At 47.5% G+C, this 19,227-nt stretch overlaps 3 protein-coding genes across 4 annotated transcripts; 1 reads left to right on the plus strand and 2 right to left on the minus strand.

Moving 5' to 3' along the window:
* Nucleotides 1-2,619: 2,619 nt before the first annotated feature.
* LOC6731128 (WD repeat and FYVE domain-containing protein 3) lies at nucleotides 2,620-17,028 on the plus strand. The gene is made up of 17 exons (XM_039295583.1): nucleotides 2,620-2,916; nucleotides 2,971-3,216; nucleotides 4,685-5,039; nucleotides 5,105-5,291; nucleotides 5,347-6,672; nucleotides 6,742-7,757; nucleotides 7,815-8,394; nucleotides 8,445-9,637; nucleotides 9,707-13,065; nucleotides 13,123-13,226; nucleotides 13,289-14,201; nucleotides 14,256-14,430; nucleotides 14,519-14,725; nucleotides 14,780-14,881; nucleotides 14,953-15,087; nucleotides 15,156-15,270; nucleotides 15,345-17,028. The coding sequence occupies exons 1-17, from the start codon at nucleotides 2,620-2,622 to the stop codon at nucleotides 15,508-15,510; spliced, it is 10,476 nt and encodes a 3,491-aa protein (XP_039151517.1). The 3' UTR covers nucleotides 15,511-17,028.
* On the minus strand, nucleotides 3,233-4,587 carry LOC27208109. 2 transcript variants are annotated; one of them, XM_016183732.3, is made up of 2 exons: nucleotides 4,047-4,587; nucleotides 3,704-3,930 (listed from the first exon to the last, which is right to left on the minus strand). In XM_016183732.3, the coding sequence occupies exons 1-2, from the start codon at nucleotides 4,507-4,509 to the stop codon at nucleotides 3,848-3,850; spliced, it is 546 nt and encodes a 181-aa protein (XP_016023679.1). In that variant the 5' UTR covers nucleotides 4,510-4,587; the 3' UTR covers nucleotides 3,704-3,847. The 2 variants fall into 2 exon arrangements, with proteins under 2 accessions (XP_016023680.1, XP_016023679.1); XM_016183733.3 differs by having other exon boundaries at nucleotides 3,233-4,585.
* An 85-nt stretch (nucleotides 17,029-17,113) lies between the features above and the next one.
* On the minus strand, nucleotides 17,114-17,897 carry LOC27206520 (eggshell protein). The gene is made up of 2 exons (XM_016178929.3): nucleotides 17,740-17,897; nucleotides 17,114-17,684 (listed from the first exon to the last, which is right to left on the minus strand). Exon 2 carries the CDS (start codon nucleotides 17,674-17,676, stop codon nucleotides 17,416-17,418), a length of 261 nt encoding a protein of 86 aa, XP_016023681.1. The 5' UTR covers nucleotides 17,677-17,684; nucleotides 17,740-17,897; the 3' UTR covers nucleotides 17,114-17,415.
* Nucleotides 17,898-19,227: the final 1,330 nt, after the last annotated feature.

Consider the following 19,227-nt stretch of genomic DNA (forward strand, 5'->3'; position numbering starts at 1 on the left):
CTTGTCATTTATAGAGAGATAAAGCCTGTAAAAAAAAGTCCTGTAGATAGAATGCTTGCGGCAACATCTCGATTTTTTTTCAGTGCGCTATCAATCTACCGAATATCATTTCACTGGGCTACCCCTTCTTGGCACCTGAGATATTGTTCCCGTTTTTGTCAGTTGTCGGGTGCCTATTTATAACTGAAACCGAAAAATCCATTAGAATATTGCCGCAGACAAAGGACTTTCCCCACAACCCTGCCCCACAAATCGCGGTGGGGGGATTGTCGGGCGGGAAAGTGCGCAAAGTACCTGTCTGGGTGGGAAGATATAATACCTGGAGGAGTGCCAATCCCAAACGCTTTCCCACATAAACAAGCATTAGGGAACACCGAGCTTAGCTTATGTGGCTGGCTAGCTGGAAAACTGAGGACTGTGGGAGCGGGTGGATACGGGCAGTCACGCAAGGGGTCAGAGGGCGTGGCGGGGCCAACGCCCAAAGGCAAACTATTGGGGAGCGAGGCAGTTGGTCATGGGGATAGCACCCCCGACTCCAGACAGCTGGATAAATATTTAGCACGACACGCCTTTATTCTTTTGCACCCCTAATTGATTCAAAAACGAAATTTTATCCGCATTAAAATGGAATTGGTTTCGGGTACAGGGAAATTAGATCAGAAGGACGTGCGTGGCATTTAATGGCCTTACCAATCAATCCCAATAAACTTACAGCATTCTCTGCCACAAATGAGTCAGCAAATCGCATCATTATCAACGCATGAAGTTCGCCATCGGGCGTTCGTTCATTGGTTCAATCAATATGCAAATAAATTTGTTGTCATATCCGACAGCTATCTGTTGATGCTGACAATTATAACAACTGAAAGTACAAACACAAATATTAATAACCCCTAGCCAGAATCCACAGAGAATCTCACACTGATGCGAATATTGGGCGAGACAGAAATTGGGAAATCAATGGCCAATGGCCTAAGAATACCAATTGTTAGCCGACATGCGAAAGCACTCATATAATATTATTAACAATAACGAAGTTAATTATTAGCACACATGCACATTAAGTAAGTGCTAATTAAGTATCAATTCAGATGCTAAGTTTATGAGATAAATCAGCTTAGTTATATTAAATTGTTGACATTAGTTCAGTATTCGATCTAATATATCAAATCTGAAGTTATGAGCATCGTTGGCGACATACAACAGGTTTTATATTTAATAATAATAAAATGTATTCGATTTATAGAATCGGGTTTGTATATTTCCTTATCAGTACACTTGAATTTAAAATGCCCGCCGAGCATAATTCGAAATGCAGCACTGGCGTCTGGCGCTAATGAGCACTGGCTGCGGTGGTGGAAAATGTGAACAGCTGATTGCACTGGCAGCGCTACGCAACACTTGACAGAATAACGAAAAGAGAGTACAGACGAAAAGTTGGAGAAAATTTGTTTCACATTTTCAAACGTGAAACAAGATGTAAAACGAGTGCATTTAGGGCCCAAAATAGTGAAAACTCACACGGGAAACACAATGCTAGCGACGGATAGCAAAAGTAAGTGAAGGCTGCACGAAATAAGCGGGAAAAGTGCATGTGAAAATTTTCAAATTCGACCTATCTGCTTGTGGGTGCAAGAGGGGGGGCGGGCGGAGAGCCAGAGCGAGAGTACGCGAGAGAGGAAGAAAAATCAATAAAATTGTCGTGAGGCGCGATTGACTGGAGCAAAACAAAGTGCGACACGAAAGAGAGTGCAAAGCGAACTAAGAAAAAGCAACAACAGAGCGGCCGTTATCTGAACCAAATGCGTTGGCCGAAAAGAGAGGTCAGATAGATAGTCGGTACTTTCAAAGGGAGTTGGAGTAAACAAACAAGTGCGCAATAAGTAAACCAAGAACAGCTGTCTCGCACAAAACGTAAATATTTTCCGAATATATGAATAAATAACCACTATCGGTTGATCGCTTGATCGCTTTGTAGGCGTACGAATCGAATCGAGTCAACGACGGCAGAGGCAACGTTCATTCACTCGCGAAAAGTTAATACTCGCACCGAATACAATGATCGCACTTTTCGCGTGATTCACCTCCAGCGGGCGCTAATTAAGGCGGCGGCAGCAGAAATAGAATAGCTGCGAAAACAAGCAATAACGCCGACTGCACTGTGCGCGATTGTGATTTGGAAGCCACTCAATTGAAAGTGTTTGTGTCAGTGGTGTCAGTGCTGTGCAAATAAATAGCCAAAATATCTCAACACCGATGGACAAAAGATACAATATCTACAATAAGCAGGTTCTATGGCAACATATGTTTAAATGCGAAGCGACACGTGTGGAAGTGAAACCTGCATGCAAGTGGGAAAGTTCATTAAACTACAGCAGTAAAAAGTTTCAAAATACTGCGAAATATCTTTTTACACCTTTATGGAATAATATACAATCCTTTTAAAAGGCATAACATTGTAAACAAATGAATCACCATTATTATAACTGATTTAGAAGGTGCCACCCCCTTGCAACAAAATCAATGACATTCCATATTAGATTACTCTTATATTTTGTATTAGTCAACTTAATTTTTCGTCGTTTAGATTAATCTTACCGCAAATCAACAAACACAAAGATGAATGTAATGCGTAAGCTGCGCGGAGCGGCCAGCGCAGGCAGCGTCAGCGGCAGCAGCAGCGGAACCTCGACGGCGAACAACAGTTCACCCGGGGGCAACAGGAGCGGCACGGATGCCGGTGTACCGACCGCCCCAAACGGACGGAGTGCGGAGGAGGCCCTGATAGACGCCCGCGTCCAGGTGAGCCTCAGCACGCTAAAGAAGCTCTTCAACGAATACACTCATCCGCGGGAGCCGCTGAGCGAACAGGAGCGCGATGACAAGCTCTACGAGATGCTGCCCCTCTTCTGCAAAGTGAGTGAATCAGTCGGTGTGGAGGAATAGGCCACTAACTCCCCATTCTTACAGGTCTTCAGCAGCTGTCCGGCAAACGACATGAGCGAAAAGTTCTGGGATGTGGTCGCCTTCTGCCAGCAAGTATCCCGTCTCATGGTCAGCGAAATCCGAAAGCGCGCCTCCAACCAGAGCACCGAGGCGGCGTCCATTGCCATCGTCAAGTTTCTCGAGGTGGAAACCACCGAGGAAACCAGCAGCGGATGGATGCTTTTGGCTACCCTAAATTTATTGGCCAATGGAGACGTATCTCTCATACAGGTATGTTCCATTTATAAGATGCTATGGTACCTTATAGTAAAAATACATCGACGTAATCGAAGTCAAAATTTCAATAGCTACAATTTTTGTAAAGGGAAATCTTCAAATTTACAAAGTTTTCTAAGTTTGCTTAGTTCCAGGTTTAAAAGAAAATTCTCCATTTGCGTCATTCGGGTTGGGTGCATCTTGAACTTGTTGTTCCTTTTCTTCCGCATCGCTTGGCTTATGGGCCAATTCGGCATTGCTTAAAGTTCTGAGCCGAGAATAGCTAGAGCCCTGTTCTACCAGCAGAATCTCCGACTTCTCCCTTTTCTCGGTGTCCGCCCACATGGATGATCGCCGGGCTACCTTCCGATCCATTTGAATGGGTTTCACTGTGGCCTCGCTGCTCTCACTTGACCGATTTGAAACGATGCTAACAGTGCTCCTGTCCTCGATTTTGGCCCACAAGCTCGAGGAATCGCTGGAGCCACGCCAGGCTGATGCAGATCGGCGCAGCTTATTGGCCTGCTCTTCCATGTACACACTGTACTCCGTGACCACTGGTGTGATATCCGATTCACTGGTGGTTATGGTCGGTGTGGATAGAAAACTCTCGTCACTCTCGATCTGATGCAGCGAAAAGAACTTTTTACGTGCATCCCCAATGAACTCCCACATGCGGGCTATAAAGTGTGGCTGCTCCACCTCCGCGTTCGGCCGGAAGTACAGGATCTGAGAATTGGCCAACTTATAATAGCAGCTGCAGCATTTGCATAGAAAGTCGTCCACTGGCTTGGAAAGCACAAACAGCCCAGTTGAACCAGACTCTGTTCCCTCGAAGTACTTACGGCCTGTCGCCTGACGTTTCCAGTCGCCGGGTTCCATGCGCATCAGCAGGTCGAAAACGTGGAACATGTGCATCAAGTACATGGTGCCAGTAACCAATGCAGCGATGCTCTGCCTCTTGCAGTGCGCAAAGTGCGGATGTTCCAGGTACTCGATGGTAGAATTGATGAAGGGCAGGTGAGGGTCCAGCATGGCGGTGCGCATTATCAGTACGCCGCAAATGTAGTGCGACAGCACGGCGCTTAGTGTGAGCAGGAGCTGGGAGGACAGCACCGTACTCCTAGCCAGCACCAGTCGGAACGCGCCTAGAGCGGCGAGCGCCGTGAAGGACGAAAATGTGGCACAGTATAGGATCATATGTGGAGTACGCTCTGGCCAGTAGGATGAGCCGCGTATGTGGAAAAACATGCAAACACTGCCCAGAAACACCTCGATGAGTTTAAAGAACACCCAGACCTGGTTCATTTTACAGACGCACTTTAGTATTCTAGTATAAAATGGTTTAAGTTTAGTTTTGGCAACTGATGAAAAAGGTTCTGCGGGAAAAGTAGGATCTCAAAATACAATACTTGTGCTGCGTGCCTAAATTAAGATTTTATGTCTAAACCAACTAAGCCAATCGAATATTGCTCCATTTCAGGTCATGACTGCTGCGGCGGTTCCCTCTACTTTAGTGAAGTGCTTGTACTTGTTCTTCGACCTGCCCATAGTCGAGGACGATGAGCCTTCAGCTGACGGTGGAGCAGTAAGTGAATTTAATGCTCACGAAAGGCGGACGCTTCTGCAGAAGGTGTTTGTGCAGCTGCTGGTCAAGCTGTGCTCGTATCCGTATCCCGCTGAGGAACTAGCCCGCATGGACGACTTGACGCTGCTGTTCTCGGCCATCACATCGCCATGTCCCATCCACAACATTGTGTGGCGCAAGAACGCTGCTGAAATCTTGACCACAATATCAAGGAATGGTCTAACCGATGCCGTAGTTAGCTATATACATTGTAAGTATGGTGGACTTAATCATTATGACTAAATATATATATTCTTAAAATGTTTCTTAATTTAGCCAAGGGCTGCATGGCACTTTGCGTGGACAATATGCAGCGCCTGACGTTTGGAAATCCTTTGGAGATCGTTGAAATGTTCGTCACCGTCTTCTGCTTTCTCAAGGACTCCAGTCAGGTATCCCAGATTTTGATGGATGATTTTCGCGCATCCCAAGGCTACGTGTTTCTCAGTGATTTTCTACTCAAGTAAGTACAATAGTTATCTTTTTAAGCACTTCTTCATATTCATATTAATTTTTAGGTTTGACAACAATCGTAGCCAATCATTGGAGATTCAAGCGGCCATTCGAAATCTGGTTCTGATGATCTCTTCGTTGTGCATGTGTGGCTTTTACGAGCTCCGACCGCCAGCTTCGCAGTTCAATACGGCTTTCAAACTGCAGAACTTCCAGCTCCCACAGGCCACCTCCCGAGAGACATGCGTGCGAAATGTGTACGCCTTCCAGGTGCTGCAGAACGTGTTCCTTAAGTCAACGACGCCTGCGCTCTGCTGCACAATACTGGACGCCATTTCGCGGGTATACCACTCGGAAAATGCCAACTACTTTATCCTTGAATCGGAGCAAACGCTTAGTTCGTTCGCAGAGCGGATACACATGAAAAGCCCACAAATACAGGAAAAATTCTACGATCTGCTGGAGTTCATTGTCTTCCAACTGAACTTCGTGCCGTGCAAGGAGCTGATCAGCCTTTCGCTATTGCTCAAGCACAACCAGTCGACGTCCTGCAGCATCCTTTGCTTGAAGACACTGTTAAACATTCTCCGGCACAACGCTGTATTTAAAGATGTCTACCGCGAAGTGGGCATTCTGGAGATCTTTGTTGGCTGTCTTACACGCTATGCAGCTCATGTGCAGAAAATTACCAAGGGAGATGAGTCAGTGGTGGTGGAGCTGGAAAGTGAGGCCGAAGAAGAACGGTTCGACACGCTAGGAAAGCATGTTCTGGAGGCCCTCACCATGTTGCTAGGAGGTGGTGCCAGCAACAATGCCCAACTCTTTCGTGAGTACGGTGGCGCCAAGTGCGTCCATGAGTTGGTGAAGTTCAAGCACTGCCGGCCACAGGCTCTTGGAATCGTAAGGGAGCTGATCCTGTCCGCAGGTGGAGACGACGACATGCTGCACATACTCTCACTGATGCACAGCGTCAGCCCACTACAAGTGGAGTTTAAGATTCAGATACTAAACATGTTGCTCGGCTGCCTAAAGGACTCTCATCGCACACGGACCGTCTTCCGCAAAGTGGGCGGATTCGTTTACGTGACCAGTGTATTCGTATCTCTGGATGGCAGCATGGCCCTTCCTCAACCGGACATTCCACAACAGGATCTCATTCTGCTGCTGCAAATAGTCTTCCAGACCCTAGCCACCGCTATGAGATTTGAACCGGCCAACGCCAAGTTCTTTCACCAGGAGATTAGCAGCAGCTCATTGTGCGACACACTCCGTCTGCTGGGGTGCTTTGGTGGATCGTGTGCGTTACAAGACTACACCGGCACCTATGAGCCACAGCAGTCGCTCCTCAAGTATTATCATGAGATTTTCAGCGGCGATATTCTAAGCGTCAGGTAAGTTTAAAGCCAAATATTCTGCTTAGATTATTATCTTTAATTAGTAAATTTTCTTCACTTACATAGTTTCTCTGAAGACGTTCCATACCCGCTGTCATACGTGTGCATCGTATTTCGGCTGCTATACAGTATTGCCCTGGATAATTTTGAGGCTCCAAATCTAAGCGGCATTATAACACTCTTCAGCGATCCTCCGACAACTTTGCGATCGCCGAGTAAAGAGCTGGCTCCACCCGTGCATCCCAGCCAGCTGAATCTCACGCAGCCCAGTCCGGAGCCTAGAATAGTGCACCCAGGTGTGGTTCTTTGCATGCTTCAGCTGCTGCCCGCCGTGGAGTACGACATGGCTCCTTTACAGGCGGTGCAGCTGCAAGTTTATCTAAGCGAAATAATCAAGTCCTTGGTGCGAAGCGAACGCAACCAGCAGATAATGTGTGACCACGGTCTGGCAGAGAAACTGCTTAAGCTGACGCGAAGAGCACTGGCGGAGGAGTCACATCCCTTGCACGTGCCAATGCAGTACATACTGGAGCGTCTTGCCGCTCAAGCATTGCAACCTACCGAATTGCGCCAGTTCCTGCGGCTGGGTGAGCCGCTCTCGTGTGCGGATATAGATCTTCAGCAGCCATATAAGCTGGGCGGTCCCGTTCCCCTGACTCGTATCAAGACTCTAGTGTCTATGACAACGCCGCGTGACTTCCGAGCCCACGGTTCGAGCACGCTCCCACCCTTCGTGGAGCTAGACATGTCCGCCGAGGGATTCGGTTGCTTGTACCTGCCTTCACTGGCGCCACAGGCAACGGCCACCGCTGGCGGAACCATCGATGCAAACAGCATTGGGGGCATCGGTGCTGGCGATCGAATCTTTCCACCACAAACTGGACTCACATACTCCACCTGGTTCTGTGTAGAAAAGTTCTCAGATCCTAAGACGGACCCGCACTGTGTTCGGCTTCTTACTTTGGTTAGGACCATCCACAATCCACGAGAGGAAAACTTAGCATGTTTATCCATTTTGCTTTCCGCACGGGACAAGGCCATCGTCGTCTCGACGCAGGAGACGTTGGTCACACCCAGAAAAAGTATGTACTATCACAGAAGTCTCTTTTGAATCATTACTAAAAGGTTAATCTTTCTAGGTATTGGTGACTGGGAACCCGAGGGATCGGATGATGGTATCGCTCGCATATGGTGTCCTGATCTTTTGCACGAAGGCCAGTGGCATAACCTGGTCGTTGTGCTCAACCGGGCCGTGCTGAAAAATTCGAGTCTGTTCCTCTATTTGGACGGGGTTCCAATGCATACTCAAAAGCTGCACTATATTGCCCAGCATCCCGCTGCGGGAAACGCGAGTTTGACGTCGCCTACACAGATTTTTGGATATATCGGTACGCCACCTATATGGCGGCGTTACTCACGTCTCTGTTGGAAGCAGGGCGTTTGCCACCTTATCGAGGATGTGCTAACCCAGCAGACAGTGCAGACAATATACCAACTGGGACCGCACTACATGGGCTCTCTGCAAGCTCCGCAACTTGGCAAGCAGTCGGAGTCATTGGCACCCTTGGTGCCAGAAGATCGCGTTCTCCTGGGGCTTAATGCTAAAGCCGTGTCCAAGCTGACACTAGTCAAGATCCGCAAAGTTTACAGCCGAGCGGACAACAAAAGCATTGCCAAGCAGCTAAACATGAACTCGCACGAGAATGCTACGCCCATAAAGTAAGTTGTACCTCTGGCCCACAAAGATTTGTCTCATATCTGTCTTTCAGAATTCTGCACAACTCCGCTGGACATCTTGCAGGAGCTGGACGCTCCCTTGGCGGAGTGGTAGTCGGTTATCTGGGCGTCAGAGTATTCAGTCCACATCCTGTCTCAGCCATGATCGACACAGTTGGAGGCTGTAACGTGCTCCTCGGTATCATCGCCATGGCTCAAGATGTGGAGTCCTTATACGCAGGTGTCAAGGCTTTGACCTGCGTGGTGCGAAGCAATCGCGCTGCTCAAGCAGAGATGGATAGAAAACGATGCTACCAGACATTGGGCATGTTCTTTAAAAAGAAAAAGCATCTGCTGAACTCGCACATCCTGCACCTGACCTTTGGTCTAGTAGGCACAGTGAACAGCGGACAGGACATGTCGGCTATTCCAAATGTGACAGCCTTCCAAGATCTTTTGTGTGATCTTGAGATTTGGCATAATGCACCAAACGGACTTCTGCGCTCCCTGCTAGAGCACCTACTGGAGCTAGTGGTGGAGTCCAGCGACAAGAAGCAGAACGTAAAGATCATGCGCGATCTGCAGCTTCTCGTGAAATTGCTGCACATCATTACCCAAATCCAAGACCACTCGACACGAGAGATTCTCTTCAGTCTGCTGGAGACTTTACTGGGCGGTCAGCCGAGGCACACCGATCTACTGCTTTTCGGTCAGTATGTGGCGGCCAAGCTGCCACAGGCCCATTCTGGAGGCTTGGAACGCGCTGTGCTTCTGCCCAGCATGAAAAATCCTGCCGAGGATCAGGACGGTGGCGTGGCCCAGAACATATACCTACGCAATCGCTGCCTATCGCTACTCCACGGACTGCTATTCACGCCGCGGAACACCGTGAACTATGTAATCTGCGACGACATTTCCAAAACACTGGGCATGGATTGGTTGCTACTCTTCATGCAACCGCACGTCCACTTCACCACCGTAATCATTGCAGTGCGCATCCTGGTCGTAATCTGTGCTAACGAAAGCTTTCTTGTGCGATTCCGGGATGCTACACACAACGGCGGTTATCTTCGGTTTACCGAGATGGTCTCTCAGCGAAAGATGATGGGACTCGGTGCCCAGCAGCTTAACCAGCGACCCACGAATGGAACTGGTACTGTCATTGTAGCCACCCCACAGAACACGATACAACATCTGCCCACGCAGATCGCAGGAGAGGTACGAGCAGCGGCCTTAAATATACCAGGTGCGTACCTATATGAACTCGAAGCAGCGTGTAAACTATAAATATTATTATTTTTCATCCACATCTTAGGTTTCCAGCTTCTTGAATGGCTAATGAATCATCACCTGGACGTTCCGGAGTTGTACTTCCTAATCACCGCTCTGATTATGGGACAGCCTGTAAAGGTGTTGGCTACTGAGCACACAAAGTTCGATCTTGACCGCGTCTGGTCGTTCCTCTGGGGAGCTCCTGTATCCGCCAACACGCAGCTGCCAAAGCTCAACATTTGTCCCGAGGGCGTATGCGTACTCCTGGCAATGGTGCGGGGAATCGTTCATGGTGGAGAGTGCGCTCCTTGGCTGCACAGCCACCCGGAAACAATTATCCAGCTCCTGTTTAGCTTGTATCAAAACCTCACCGACTTTGCGCCTGTGATGATGACGGGCGACGTGGTCACCTCGCTAGTAGCTGTGCTATTTCCGTTGGCATCTCGTCCGGCTGAATCTGAACCAAACAGTGGCGCATCGACACCCACAGACGATACGGGAAGCAGCTTTGCTTTGCCACCACCGGAAACACTTCATGGAGCGCCGCAGACCAAGCTAACTGCTCATCCGGTGTGTAATTGCATTATCGACTTCCTGCGCGTTATTGTCGTGGACTCTCTCGGCCTCAACATGCAGGGTAAACCTACTCCGGTAATAGATCTTGTCCTGGATGCAGCACCAGAATCGGCTGAACTACCCCTCCAGGTGCAGTATCAGACCCAGATAATTATCGCCCTAATGGATCACCTACTGGCCGCCGACGTACTTGTAGGCGAACAGGCAGCACTCCCGCTGGTGCCTCTCTTGCAGAGCCAAATGCAATACATCGCCCCAAACGTGTTTTACCTGACCGCTCGCATCGTGGATAAGCTGTGGCAAGGTTGCCTCGCCCGCAATCCACACGACATTTTCGATTTTGTCATAAAGCTGATCGTACAGGCGAAGCGTCGGTCGTCCTCGTTGTCATTGGAGCATCTCCATCACTCGCTGAACCGCAGCATCCTCTTCCTGCTCTCCCGACCCACCGATGACTCGCGAGCTGACCAGATGAGCGTGCTGGAGGCGCTGCACAAGATCATTCAGCACCGCCTGCTTATTTTCGGAGCGGGCAACCACGAACTGGAATTCATTGGCTGCCTAACATACTGCTTGCTGCAGTTGACTGCGGATATGAAAATTATTTTGGAGCCAGCAACCAGCCGAAATACCACTTGGCACGTAAATCCGCAGACGGAGACTGCAGAGCCCAAGGACGAAGATCTCAACCAGTTACAGGGTCGAAATTTGATCGTTGGCGCTGCTTTTCGTGTTTGGGAGGAGCTATACGTATGCAAGAAGCCTGCCATTGAGGAGGTATTTAAAGTCTCCCTAACATCCCCACCGCCGAACTCCAAAGCACCTGATCTGCAGACCACGCGAGAGCAGGTCATGGAGCTGGCCTCTAAACTATGGTTCAATTATGTGGAGGCAGAACGTAAGGCCACCTATCGTGCGCCTTGGGAGCTGCACACCCAGATCCAGTCAAAAATCCAGAAGGTTACTGGTGGACTGTCCCGTTTGACTAGCAGAACTAAAACCAAGAAGGAGGAGCTGGTACGAACCAGATCGACCTTAACTCGCGAGGCCGCCTATGAGTCCACAGGCATCCATGTGCAGCTTATAAAGGATCTTTTGGACTTGCGTGCGAAGCAGTACCAGCAGATGTTGCAGCACACTCAGCGCTACGTCTATCAGGACTGGGTGCAGTCGGAGATGGAGCTTACCCGGGAGCGCGGTCTGTGGGGTCCCACTGGCAGCTGCTCACTGGATAAGTGGATTTTAGACACCACCGAAGGACCCCACCGTATGCGCAAGAAAACGATGCGCAATGATGTGTTCTACCTGCACTATCCATACAGACCGGAGTTGGAGCTGGCGGACAATCGGCAGCTAAAATACAAGGTGGCCTCCAGTTTGGATAGCAAAACGTATGCACTGCACGGACCGCAGCAGCCACGCATACTGGCCGAGGCGGGGGAGCACCATGCGATGCAACAGCAGAGTTCTCTGGAAGCAGTGCACTCGCATCGTTTGGAGACCAGCAGTTCGACATCAACGCCACCACCCCTGGTTTTGCCCAAGCTTGTGGGACACGGATCAACACCCTGTCCACAGGAGTCAGTGGACGGCAATGCTCCAGAGGATGACGAAGAGGAGGAGGATACATCGATGACCAGCGATAACGAGACCTTTTTGCGGCTACTAGAGGAGCAGGAGAAGATTAGCTTTATGTTCCGTTGTGCAAGAGTTCAAGGCCTAGACACCTTCGAAGGACTTTTGTTGTTTGGCAAGGAGCACTGTTACATTGTGGATGGCTTTACGTTGTTAAAGAACCGTGAGATTCGTGACATTGACACTCTGCCGCCAGGAGCATATGAGCCAATCATTCCCAACTCGGGTGGAACCTCTTCGACAACTTCGCGGGCAGTAAGCCACAAGCTCAGGCAGTGCTCCAAGTTTGCGTACGAGGAAATCCGGGAGGTGCACAAGCGTCGCTACTTGCTTCAGCCTATCGCTCTAGAAGTATTCTCCGAGGATGGACGAAACTATCTTCTGAGCTTTCCCCGCAAGGTGCGTAACAAGGTTAACCAGCGGTTCCTAGCTCTGGCCACTGCTCTGAACGACAACGCCCAACAATCCGTGGCGGGCCAGAAGCGCACGGCCAGCGTGGAGCAAACTGCTGGCATCTTCAGTGGACTGATAGGCGAGACCTCGGTGACGCAGCGGTGGGTGCGCGGGGAGATCTCAAACTTCCAATACCTTATGCACCTGAACACACTGGCCGGCCGCAGCTACAACGACCTGATGCAGTATCCCGTATTTCCCTGGATCCTAGCCGACTACGATTCCGAAGAGTTGGATCTGACAAATCCGAAAACATTCCGAGACTTTTCGCGCCCAATGGGCGCCCAAGCCGAGGAACGCCTAGAGCAGTTTCAGAAGCGCTTCAAAGAGTGGGACGATCCGCACGGCGAGACACCGCCATACCACTATGGCACACATTATAGTTCTGCGATGATCGTGTGCTCGTATCTGGTGCGGCTAGAGCCTTTCTCGCAGCCATTCCTCAAGCTGCAGGGTGGACACTTCGACCTTGCGGACCGCATGTTTCACAGCATAAAGGAGGCGTGGCTATCTGCCTCTAAGCTGAACATGGCCGATGTCAAGGAACTCATTCCGGAGTTCTTTTACTTACCCGAGTTCCTCAGCAACTTCAACAGCTTTGATCTGGGTACCAAGCAGAATGGCGAGACCCTTAACCACGTAATCCTGCCGCCGTGGGCCAAGCACGATCCCAGAGAGTTCATTCGGCTGCACAGAAGTGCTCTGGAATGCGACTATGTCAGCCAGCATTTGCATTTGGTAAGCTTGCATGCATACTAATAAGTTTAGTGGAGTCATTAACAATATGTATTGCAGTGGATTGACTTAATCTTTGGCTGCAAGCAACAGGGACCAGCCGCCGTCGACGCAGTTAATGTGTTCCACCATCTGTTCTACGAGGGAAACGTGGACATCTACAAGTAATAAGCACATTCGTTATTATCTGTTATTAGCTAAGTATATTTCCCTTGTTATTTTACAGCATTGATGATCCACTCAAAAAGAATGCCACAATTGGTTTCATTAATAACTTCGGTCAGATTCCAAAGCAGCTGTTCAAAAAGGCGCATCCTGCGAAAAAGATGGGCGGCTCTCGTCACTCGGCTCTAATAGATCCTACATCTCTGATTCAGGGTAATAGCACAGTGCTCCAAACCGACCGCCTGTTCTTTCACAACTTGGACAACCTCAAGCCGAGTCTTCAGCCCATCAAGGAGCTGAAAGGTCCAGTTGGTCAGATCCTGCAGCCAGACAAGACGGTGTTTGCTGTGGAGCAAAACAAGGTAATGATGCCGCCTTCGTATACGAAATACATAGCCTGGGGCTTTGCCGATCATTCGCTGCGCGTTGGACTCTACGACACGGACCGGGCATCCTTTGTGTCCGAGGCGTCGGCCCAGAACTCGGGAGAGATCCTGACCTGCGCCTGCCCGAATGCCAAGATGATTGTTACAGCTGGCACCAGTTCCGTGGTGACCATATGGAAGTTCGATGCGAACCGAAAGAGCCTGGCCGTTAAGCACTCTTTGCATGGACACACCGACGCTGTGACCTGTTTAGCCGCCAGTGCTGCCTACAATGTTATCGTGTCCGGATCGCGGGATGGCACAGCCATCGTCTGGGATATGACACGCTTCACCTTCGTTCGACAGTTGCGGGGTCATGCTGGTGTGGTGGCTGCCGTTTCCATTAATGAGCTGACCGGGGACATTGCCACCTGCTCAGCCACCTGGCTGCACGTGTGGTCCATCAATGGCGATGCCTTAGCTATGGTCAACACATGTGTGGGCAGCGCGGATCGCATGCAGCAGATCCTATGTGTGGCCTTCTCACAGATCCGGGAGTGGGACCAGCAGAATGTCATCATAACTGGATCAACCGACGGTGTAGTTAGGGTGAGACATAGTTTAGTTTATAATAAATGAAATAAACCAATGGTTCGCTTTCAGATGTGGTCTCTAGAGCATACACAGGTGCCCATCGATCGCAAATTAAAGCGAGGCACGGAGGTATCTTCGCAGGACAAACCCGACACCGTCTCTTTGGAAGACAAGGACAATAAGGATGACAAAATGAGCCTCATGAAGCAAATTAAAAGTCTTTCCCAGTCGGAGGAAGAGATGGGTGAGTTATTTTAATTTCTGTATCTTTGCTCGGTCAAGATCTTTGAAATTCAAAATAAAAATTTTTATTAATTTTTCTTCATCCGCAGAAATTGTTAAATCCGCCTCGGAAAGTAGCATTTCGGAGGCCTCCCAACATAGCCATGGATCGAGTAAGTCGGCTGAGACAGGTCCCAAGGCTGAAGTGCATGGTGAGCGCAGAAAGAGTTCCATTTCTGGAGCAAAGTCATTGCACGAAATGAAGTCTGCTACAGTGGAAGGCCAGGGCAGCAGCTACGATCCCAAATCCAATGAAGGTATGAATGCTAGAATGTTCGAATGCCTTAAACTAATATCTTACCATTTTCCAGATGAACATGCTATAAGACCGAGCAAGTCAGACACAAGCCTCACTGACGGTTTCGTTGTAATTGACAATGATAGGCATAAAGGCGATCAGATTCTTAGAAAGGGTACGTTTTAAATTGAATCTTTGTGTATGTAAATGTTTTTTTAATATTTTTCTTTATTTCTGTATACTTAGGCTTCAGATGGCAACGTCAATTAATGTTCCGATCGAAGTTAACCATGCATACGGCATACGATCGCAAGGACAATGCTGAGCCAGCCAGCATAACAGCATTAACCGTGTCCAAAGACCATAAAATTTTATATGTCGGTAAGTTTCGCACAGCAAAGTTATAAAGATATAAGGAATTTAATCAAAATGTTTTGGTATGTATCAAGGTGATGCACGCGGTCGCATCTTTTCATGGAGCGTTACGGAGCAACCTGGTCGCGGAGTGGCTGATCATTGGCTGAAAGATGAGGGGGCAGATCAGTGCGTCAAGTGCCACGTCAAGTGAGTTTTTGAAAATGAAAATTCTATATTGGTAACTTTATAAAAACATATACCCCATTATCAATTAATTACAGATTTACACTCTATGAGCGTAAGCATCATTGTCGCAACTGTGGCCAAGTTTTCTGCAACAAGTGCAGTCGCTTCGAGTCGGAAATCTCGCGTCTGCGAATCCTGAAGCCGGTCAGGGTGTGCCAGGCGTGCTACAGTCAGCTGCGCACGAACTCGTTGGACAATTAGGAAAATTATGTGGCATGCGGACACAAGTAACCAAACGAAAGCTATCAATAATAGTGTGTTTAGTTGTTAATGTTAAACGTAGTTAGGTTTAAAGCTCTTATTTATTCTTTCGGTCCAATCTTGTATCCAAATCAAGTTAATTTAACTTCAACCAAAGGCTGTTATATGATTTTACACTTTATTTAACATAGTTTAAATCGAATTTTTTATGTACACAATGAAAGTTGCAATATCATTTATATATTTATTTATAACTATTTATTAAAAACCGCGTTAAATCATAATAAATGTTGCTTATACATACATCGCAAGCATTGACAATTAATAGTTATGTAACGCAGATGTAAAATTATATAAATATTAACTATTTAGTGAGACTTTCGAAGCATGTATGACCGACCGACCGACCAGACTACAAAAGTGGTCAGCGCACAAAACTCAAATGATCCCTTGAAGCTTGATGATTCCCGTAGTGATACACAGAAAGGAGTCAGTCCACACCAGCTAAATCGATAAAAACACAAACTAAGCACCGCCAGTTATATCAATTAAATAGTTAACTCAAACACGTCTCTAGCAAATAAAACCAAACACACATCACGAAGGATATCGCCGCACCTTTTGCGGGAACAGGACACGTTTTAGCACACAACAATACAACCTCACACTAAACTAATGGCAAGTAGGATTTCTCAACATTACTTTAAAAAGGCATAGAAGTAAAAGCAATTCAAAAATGTATTACGTGGTTCACGACTTCTAAGAGCAATATATCCTATTGCACTTAAATTAAACATGAACTACACAAGGAAATATGGAAAATTCAATGTATAGAAACGAAAAGTGAATGTGCTGTTTTCTGAAACAACTTTCTCAACTTGTAACTTCAGTTCCGAGCTTTAAACCATTCAATTCCTTCCATCGATTACCACAATAACACCCAAATACTAAATAATTGTAAATATAAAGGTCACATAACAATGAAACACTCTAACTATAAGATAAAGAAATTAGATAAATATATCGGTAGCGATTGTAGAGAAACATTCCGTATTTTGTAGAGAATCTACATGTTGCATTGATAATAATTTACAAATATAACATATGTATGGGTGGCTGTTAATATGTAAATGAATATTGTGGCAGGAGCAACAAATGCAATTCCCTTTCTCCAGTCTGTTAACTCAATTCCCAGATTCTATCCAAAGAATACGAAGCACCAAAGCCCGAGCAAATGTATCTTTATATCCCAAACAAAATATACAGCTCAAAGTTTTCAAATGTGTTAAGTCTCAAATCAGAAAGGAGCGTGTTACGTAATCAATAACTAGCCAGTTAGTGCAATACGAAGAACACGGACAACCTGTACTAGCATACCAACCTACATAAATAACTAAAAAGAATCGTAAACATAAAAATATATATTTATTGTTAGTGTGTGAGATAGCAAGCATACATATTACGGCATGCGAAGTTTGAAAAATACAATTTAATAAAATGAGCTATGTTAACAACACACAATGACGCATTTTTATTTAACTACTAATCTCAAACCCTCATGGAAGACCTTAAACTATCCCCATCATTAAATGTAAAATAATAATTATATGTTTTACATATTGTATGTATCTTTTTATTTTCTTGTTCGTTAGGGATATTGGAAATTTGTGCGTGAATGGAAAGTGTAGATGGAAAGTGTGATTGGAAAGTGTAGATGGTAAGTGGTGTGTATATAGTGTGGATATGGATGGGTGCGAGTTTCCGAGTCGACCAGCAGATCCGCTTCACCTCGATGCTGATCACCCAAATCGGGTTACTGCGTGCAGCTATTCGGGTAAGATGTGGATTGGAAGTCCATTCGCGGGCGTTCGATTTGCAGGTCTAGGAAGCGCCAACTCTTTGGTGCTAGCGTCCACCATACTGCCAGTCTGGATTGTAGCGCGACTTTCCGGCCGAACACCTTCCGCCGGGACAACAGTTGCCGCCAGGACAACCCGGCTGGCTCATTCCTCGAGCGCCGAAGCCGCTACCGCCCGCCTCCATTCGGGGGCAGTGGCCACCGGGGCAGTTGCCACATGATCCGCAGTTGCCACCTCGCGGACCCTGCGAGCAGTAGCCGCCGTTGTTGGAGCTGTAACTGTTGTTATTACTGTAGAAGCCGTCCATGCTGCTCACTGAAATCGTAGTGTTAGCAAAATTTATAACTATTATTACTATTTTCCAACACACCTGACACTTTTGTATGATATTAGGCCTTGGAATTTTTATAAAAAAAATTTGTGTTTTTTTTTTATTTTTTTGCTGAACGGACTTCCGTTTAGCTTGAAGTGGCCGAGTGGAATGAACAACTGGTAGAACCAAACTCGACAGGCTGAGAAACGAAAAACCCCAGCCTCCTGTGTTTTTCGAACTTCAATTCGAACTGAGCAGGCGCAGGCGCTGATTTTGCGGAAAGTGGTGAGTTTTCATTCTTTGCCTCGGGGGCGTGGCCTAGCCTCACACGCACACAAGCATGCGAGTCGGGGTTGTTGGAGCGAAAGAGAGCACAAATGCTCATGGGGTGGGGGCATAGAAAAATGCGACTTCTTGATGCCGCAAATTTGCCATGTGTGCGGAGAGCGGGGGCAGTGGAGCCGGGGTGCCAGGCAGTGGGTGGTGGTGGGTTGTGGGTGGTTGAGTTACGACCGACGGCGACGCTCACGTCGTAGCTGCAAATGACTTTGCGTTCTGACTGGTTAATATAACCGCAGGATCGCAGTCGGGTGGAGGGGGGGCTGTGCGTTTGGGGGGCTGCCTTATATACGGCTGCGAGTGGGCCGGCCCCTGGGAGCAGAGTCAGCCAAATGGGCTGTGTAATGGACACGGGGCTTATCCTGAGACCCTCGCCGAATCGACTTACAAGACTCCACCCTCTAAGCCGAGTGTCATGTGCCAGAACGTCTTGCTGCGCGGTGTGGTCGTGTGGGCGAGCTCGGAGCACCCCCCGCTCACACTGTCGCTAAAGTCACTTCAATTTGGATGAGAGTCAGTAAATCAACCCCTATCAACATACCAACAACCGACCGAGCTGCGATTGCGATTGCGATTTCGATAGCCATAGTTACTCCGGCTGGGGAGACGCCATTGTGGAATCGCCCAAAAACACTACCACTCACACCGAACCATATGCAGGAATAGATGTCTGAACGCTATATATCCTTTTCACATATCGCTAGCTATCGGGCTGCATATATGGAGGCTTCCTTTCTGCTTTCTATAGGGTCTTTGCAGCAGTAAATAGTAAAATAATGCAAAGTTTCTATGGTCTATAAGTCACCAAAACGAATAATACCCTAACATGAAATCAGAATCATTATATCTTATTCCAGATGTATACAAAGATGATTTATAGAACTTTACAGATACTGGTTTCTAATACCTGAACGTAATGAGGACAAGGACATCTTTTGCTTACATTTATTTTAAAAGTCCTTTATTTTGTGATTATAATATAAGAATAAATATAAATAATATAAATATAAATTCATTTTGCAATCCTACTTAATCGAAGTAATTCGCATCATCAAATGCTCCATTGCTCCGTTTATCAAATGACTCGAGCGCTTAAATGTACCCCAACTGTAGCGCCCTTTCGTCGGAAGAGGTCCTGACTTTAGAACTAATAATCCGACAGCCTACAAGCGCCGGATTGCGCCAAGCAAAGAGGAAAAAGTGCTG

This window comes from Drosophila simulans, chromosome 2L (assembly GCF_016746395.2).
Source record: "Drosophila simulans strain w501 chromosome 2L, Prin_Dsim_3.1, whole genome shotgun sequence".
Classification (NCBI taxonomy): domain Eukaryota; kingdom Metazoa; phylum Arthropoda; class Insecta; order Diptera; family Drosophilidae; genus Drosophila; species Drosophila simulans.

Bases quoted from the DNA above. Each gene is read 5' to 3' on its own strand.
- LOC6731128 (XM_039295583.1), top strand. From the start codon at position 2,620: ATGAATGTAATGCGTAAGCTGCGCGGAGCGGCCAGCGCAGGCAGCGTC. The intron at 8,395-8,444 runs GTAAGTTGTACC...TCTGTCTTTCAG, and splicing joins GAGAATGCTACGCCCATAAA to AATTCTGCACAACTCCGCTG. The intron at 14,202-14,255 runs GTGAGACATAGT...GTTCGCTTTCAG, and splicing joins CAACCGACGGTGTAGTTAGG to ATGTGGTCTCTAGAGCATAC.
- LOC27208109 (XM_016183733.3), bottom strand. From the start codon at position 4,509: ATGAACCAGGTCTGGGTGTTCTTTAAACTCATCGAGGTGTTTCTGGGC.
- LOC27206520 (XM_016178929.3), bottom strand. From the start codon at position 17,676: ATGGACGGCTTCTACAGTAATAACAACAGTTACAGCTCCAACAACGGC.